General features: G+C 38.2%; 1 protein-coding gene across 1 annotated transcript; it reads right to left on the reverse strand.

Annotated features, from left to right (window-relative positions):
• Positions 1–1874: 1874 nt before the first annotated feature.
• LOC124613597 lies at positions 1875–2681 on the reverse strand. Its single transcript, XM_047142313.1, has 2 exons — positions 2353–2681; positions 1875–2259 (listed from the first exon to the last, which is right to left on the reverse strand). Exons 1-2 carry the CDS (start codon positions 2679–2681, stop codon positions 1875–1877), a joined length of 714 nt encoding a protein of 237 aa, XP_046998269.1.
• Positions 2682–7072: the final 4391 nt, after the last annotated feature.

Consider the following 7072-nt stretch of genomic DNA (forward strand, 5'->3'; position numbering starts at 1 on the left):
CAGTTCGACTTAAATTAAAACAATTGGATGCTTTGTTGCAATGCATTCAACATTTAGTGTAAGAAATTTTGCACTACCAACATTTAAGTTCTCAACTGTCTGATTAGGAGTATTCTTTCATGGAATTACATTGTACCTAAGTAGCAGATAGGGCAATTTTCATGGGAAACCATTATTTTAATGTCAAGAAAGTGGTAGACAGCAATTGCCTGTTCTCAGCATATGCAGTGCCTTCTCCTTTTATTCCTTGTCTTTACTTCATAGTACCAAGGTCTTTGCCAAAGATCAAATCATCAGTGTTTTCAGAGAGTGAGGCACTACATTTGTTACCTGGAGTGAAATATCGGTTACTACTTGCATCAGCAATGACTATGGATTACGATGACACATTGTTGACTGCATTACAAACAAACCAATGGTGTGACGATGACTAGTCCATTATTCCCTGTTCTGGTGAACCTATACATGAACAATGCCAAGCAAAGGCACTAGAGTCCACCAAGTTAAAACAATGTGTTTCTATCAACACATCTATCAACACATGGGGAACCCTTTCGTGGTGAAGTCATGTGAAATGAAAAAAACTTGAAGAGTTTCTGGAATATTTAAGCTCCATCTTTCATAATATAAAATCATGATGAAATCTGAAAGATACTTGTTATTTATGAGAAGACCATGTGGATCCCTGGGTCACGGTGTACAGGTACATAGAAAACCCACTCACACTGACCTCTACATCCACAGCTTGAACCATCACCAGCTGACACAAATAAATTTGATGCTACATACTCTGATCCACAGAACTCAAATGCTTTCAGGGAAGGAGAGCCTCACCAAAGAATTACAACACCTATGATTAGTGTCCCGTTAGTTTGTATTCCAGTGAGTGGATAATTCTAACTTGCTCCTCACTGCGGTAATGGGCTGAATGCCGTAGGTGGCGAAAGTAAGCAGCTACCAAACGACTGCTGATGTAAGTGGAAATTACGGAAATCTCTTGTCATGGGATTGGGAAATTGACACTGAATGTTAATGAATCAAACTGAATATCAATGGCAGGAGAGTGTGGAAAGCAAAGAAAAACAACCCCATTAAAGATCCTCAAGGATATCTCAAGGTCTATAGCCAAAATGAACACACAGAAGGACATAAATCAGACCACTGATCGTGGGAATTGGAGCTCAGGATCAAGCAGGTGAAGGAACCACAGGAAGTCTTCTGATGTCATCATTCAGAGAAACCCAAACTAAAAGTAAAGCAAAATTTAAAGTTACAACATGAATATGATACCTGTACTTAAAGATTGAAAACTAGAAGAATTAAATCATGAAGCTTGCTGAATTAGATGTTCTAAGTGCAGATGGGAATAAATGTGTTTGCTCTCATATAATTATAAAGTTATTTTTGCTGATAATGAAAAATGAAGATCAAGCAGTGTGTCAATTGTGCTGTTGGGAAAAAGTAAGAATAATATGGTTCATATCTAAAATGGAAGAACAGTATGATTAATACTTACAATGATAACGATAGACTATTGGTAGTATAACTAAATGCTTCTCCAGCATTTATGCATAATACAAGCGTACTTCCCAACAACAAACAGCTAAGACAAAAAACTGAAGATATGTATGATCAAACAGTAGAATTGCAAGGAATAACACACAAAAATTATAATGTGATAATGGATGACTTTAATGCCTGTGCAGCCAGAATTCAAAACAGGTGACAAATATTGACTGCAGAATACAAGTAGCAGAGGTGAAACAGTATTAGAATTCTGTCATCACCCACTTGTATATTCCCAGCCTTCATCATCATCATCATCATCATCACCGTCATCATCATCATCATCATCATCTCAGCCATTTCCCACATCAATTGGGGTCGGTGTTGCTTTGCTGGATCCTTCTCGTCCATAAATTTCTATCCAGTGCTTCTTCCCTGAGCCATCCTTTCTCCCGTAGGTCCCCTGCTACCTTGTCTCTCAGTTTCGGTCTTCCTCTTCTCCTTGGTCCTCCGATTTCTGGGTCTTCAATTCTTCTCCTCACGTAATACTCCACTCTTCTCTGCACATGTACATACCATCGTTGCCTACTTTCTTGGATCTTCTGCCCTATGGGCCCCACTTTCACTGTTCCCCTGATGTACTCATTCCTTAGTCTATACTTTTGTGTCACCCCACTCATCCACCTTAACATTCTCACTTCTGCCACTTCCATCTTTTCCTCTTGGGCTTTTGTAATTGGCCAAGTTTCTGTGCTGTACAGTATTGCAGGCCTTACCATAGACTTGTAAAGCTTTCCTTTCATTCTGCAGCTAACCTTCTTATCACACAATACTCTGCTGAGTTACCTCCAGTTCATCCACCCACTATTTATCCTGTGCTGTATTTTGGCCTCCAGTCCTCCATCACTTTGCATGTAAGAGCCTAGGTATTTAAATTTCATGAGCAGCGTCAGTTGTTCTTCTTGCAGGTTAATATATAGGTTCTTGGCATCCTTTGTACATATATACTGTGTTTTCACCCTGCTAATTCTCATTCCCCTTTCCTCTAGAGCTTTTCTCCACTGTTCAAGCTTGTCTTGAAGTGCCTCCTGGGTGGGTTCACAGATTTCAACATCATCGGCAAACATCATGCTCCAAGGTGATTCTTTTTTCACATCTTTGACTAGTAAATCCATGAGAAGGTCAAAGAGATATGGGCTGAGAGCAGATCTCTGATGTAATCCTACTCTCACTGGAAATGCTTTGTTGCACCTGCACTGCTCCTGACCTGTGTCATTGCACCTTCATACATGTCTTTTACCACACTGGTATATTTTTATGGCAGGCATTAACTTCTCAGACATCTCCAATATCTCTTGCCTCGACACTCTATCATATGCCTTCTCAAGATTGATAAAGGCCATATGCAGTTCGGCTTGTACTTCTCTGTGCCTTGCCATCAGTCGCCTTAGTGCAAATATTGCTTCGGTTGTTCCTCTTCCTATCATAAACCCAAACTGTGCTTCCCATACTTCAGTTTTCAGATGCAAACTCTTCTCAATTATCCTTTCCCAGATCTTCATTGTGTGGGACATCAGTTTTATCCCTCTATAATTGCCATAGTTTTGGATATCCCCTTTCCCCTTATATATGGGAACCAGTATACTGCTTCTCCATGCATACGGCATTCTTTCTACTTTCCAGATCTTCTGCATTATATCCCAGAGAACATCAGTTCCCTGATCTCCCAGACTTTTCAATGTTTTTATTGGGATTTGGCCTGCCTCTAGGGCCATTCCATTAGGCCTACTCATTTTCTTCATCCCCTGTTCGATTTCTTCCGTACTTGTACTTTGGGTCATTCCTTCATTTATATCTCCATCCTCATACTTCTCTCATACGTTTTCCTCATTCAATATATCCTTTCAAAGTACTCCCGCCAACTATTCAGGATTTTCCCAAGGTCGTGTAATACTACACCTGATTCATCCATATCTGCCTCATTGATGTTATGTCCTTGGTTGCCATATCTCTTGCTTTAGCAATCCATAGAAGTTGCCTGCCATCCTGTCTTCTATCCAGCTCTTCATACGCCTCTTCCATTGCCTCAGTCTTTGCTTTTGCCACTGCTCTGTTTGCCATCTATTTTGCAGTCTTGTAGGCTTCCCTATCCTCCTGTCTTCCTGTTAAGTCCTATTGTTTTTTTGCCTCTTTCATCACTTTTATCGCTTTCTGAACCTCCTCATTCTACCACCATGCATCCTTATCTTCTGGTGGTCCCTTTCCTGTTGTTACATCCAGCATGTCTTTTCAAGCTTTTGTAGTTCTATTGCTATTGTAACTCCACCACTCTTGTACATGCTCTGGTAATTTCACTTCTCTTACTACCGTTTCCTTGAATTTTTCTTGCAACAACTCTTCTTTTAGTTTCCACAACTTTATTCTTCATTCTCCTTACTTGATACATTTGTGTCTTTTCCCCACTACCATTTCATAATCAGCCTTCCCACTCCAAGAAAAAATATGAACACAGGAAGTACTCACGTTCACTAACAGAGCCCTGCAAATGAGTAGTAGTCTGACTGAGAACCAACTATGCACTCTCACCATATCTGTTGCATTCAAATTACTTTTCTGTTCATCAGCTTGAGATTTAAATAGTTCATCCTTTCAAAACTTTCAGCCACCATGTCTCCAACATTTTTAAGCCAATAGGTGTAAGGGTTTTGCAGATTACACAGCCTAATTTCTCAGCATGGTCTGAAATGTCACTTAAGCCATTCTGTTAAACCTTCAAAGTATAAGATTGTACAAAATTTGATACTGACAAATTTTGCTGCTTCACACATGAAATCATATACAATGTTTACTATCCTCCACCAATAATTCTAAAGGATAGAAGAAAAAATTACACTGATATTGCTTAACAATTATCTCCATTAATGGAGCATGGTGAAATGACAAGGAAAAGCAACTGATGCAAGTTTGGCAGATATTGCTTCCAGGGCTGTGACAAGGCACGAGATTCACTTTATAATGACAATATTGTTATTATTTATAACACTATCATCAAACAGTTACCAGAAAGATTTTTTTAGAAGACTTTACACACCTTGGAGCCCATCTTAAAGATTTTTTAGAGGGCAAGTACTACAGCTCTTGGACGCAACACGTTATTGTTGTCTGAGGTGTCCTCAAAGCGCTAAGGAACATTTCTATAGAACTACTGTTAAACAGTATCGAACACACGGCATTGTAGAACACATCGTCAAACGTACTGCCTCACAAGCAAGTCTCATTGCTGAGGAAAACCAGGATTTGCCCATTGGCACGATTTTTCCATATCCTCAAGATATGAAGGAAATTAATTTTCCAGCCAATGATACCTGTCATCACCTGTGTCCACAAAAATGTCTTGTCAGGAGAAAAATTAGCCTTGTTATAACTGCTAACATAATTGACAATGGACACTGAAACTATTTTCAGTCACTTTTAGATGTCCAGAATGTGTTTGGAGATATTTCAGAGCCATTATTACTGGTGTATAAAATATATCCCTTTCTCATTTCACATTCATTTTTTCTATGTTGTTAGAGGTTAGATGTTTTTGGTTTTTGAGTCAAAAAGTGGTTGGGTTCTAAAACTTAATTTGCTTGCAATCTAGACATATTTTTCACATGAGAGCCACTTACTTTATCTTCTCCATGAAACAAGATCTTCTCAAAAATATATCTTTTTCTTAAGGCATTGATCAAATGCAAAAATTAGTGGTCAGTTTGTGTCATTTGAGAACATAATTTTTAGCCTCAAAATCTTAGCACTGGAAAGGTAACTCATCATGCTGACATTGGTCTTATGATCCACAGTAACTAGGTGTACTACAAGAAATACACACTCTTCAAGCTCTGTAATAACAAACAGTGTCAAATTATTTAGTTCCTTGCCTGAGACTTGTTCAGGGAAAAAGTACAGCCCGTGCAAATAAGGCAACACTCAGGTGCAGTGGCCAACAGGAGCGACCACAAATGGGAAAAACCTTTACGGTTGTTCCCATCAGCTACCACACCAAGTATCCACTTACAGTTAGTTTACATGGGTAGTTTACAGTAGGTCATGTGTGCTTAGCACATAAACATGCTATTGTAAAAAATAGCAAATTGTTGGCTACAATTTCAAACTTACTCACACTACTGTCGGTCTTAACTTCAAATGTATTATTGCCAGTACTCTGATAGCTTTTGTTAACAGGTATTGTTTCATGACCAAAGAACTTATCCACCTTTCTATTATATTGTGATCATTGTTTTATTGTAATTTCATCGACTATTTGGGAACAAAGTCATTCAAGCTTATTCAAGCATTTAGCTTCTACAATTAATCTCCATTTTACAAGGCTCTGAACCCCTGCTTTGTATGAAGTGTCATCCAAAAATCAGGACAATGTGCTCGTAAAAGGCAACTACAGGATATTTTTTCTGCGTAGTTGTACGTTTTGCCACACTATTTCTTCAAATTAGCTGTTTGTGCAAGGAAAAATGAAGCTTTTACCTTTTATGACTGTTGCTTTGCTGTTATGATTATGTAAGACAAGGCTTTGTGACAACTGTTATTGTAAGTCTCCAGCTCATGAGAGGCAGCACTGAGATTCTTTTCAAAAGTTAAGTCTGCCCTCTTCATGTTTCAGTCATGATTAATTTTGCTCTATTTTGATCATTTTTTCATTTAAAATGTCACACTGTATATCAATAGAAGAATGTCTATTATTACTGCTGTGATACCCATGCAGGGAGACACCTGAAGTAATGCCTTTATCATGAGTTTCTTCAATGTTTTCATAACTAACTAAATGTTTGAAAATAGATCTATGTTCTAACTTGACTTGCTGGTCTTTATAATCTGGATAAAAAGGGAAAACAGAGGAAACTGCAGCATCCTACAGTTTCTTAATTTTTAATCCAGGTTGACAGTCAGCTGTTGAAAATGAAGGCTTTGGTTCATGCAAAACAGCAGACATAAATACACCATTGCTGTCAGTAAGCTTAAACCTGCAACAAGATGATACTTTGTTACAGTACAGTGTGACAAGATCATAAAAAATAACTAATTAGAGCAGATGTGCCAATGGGGTTGGAAATTCAATAGTGCATGTGGAACACAAAACTGACATTGGATTTATGCAAACCCTATAATGGTTACTTACAATAAATTACTATGATTACCTACCCTCTTCTATTGAAATAAATCCATGGGCAACTAAGAGAAGTTCAGCACATCTGGCATTTGGCTGAAATTGACCAATTAAATATGGTGCAAGCACGAGCATTAGGCTACGCTCCAGGTCAGTCTGCTGCCACAACCTATGTTTGGCATTCACATTTCTTAGCTTCACCACATCACAAACAAATTATCACCGTTCAACCTAACATAGGCCTTGGGCTTTGATACAGATCATTCTGTCACCACAACCAAATCAATCAGTTTCAACTTAATACCAATTGTATTGTATTTATTTAAGCTACTCATTATACAGTATATCCACCATATTTCCTTATCACATTTCAATATATTCTTCCAAATCCACATCAAT

This window comes from Schistocerca americana, chromosome 4 (genome assembly GCF_021461395.2).
Source record: "Schistocerca americana isolate TAMUIC-IGC-003095 chromosome 4, iqSchAmer2.1, whole genome shotgun sequence".
Classification (NCBI taxonomy): Eukaryota; Metazoa; Arthropoda; class Insecta; order Orthoptera; family Acrididae; genus Schistocerca; species Schistocerca americana.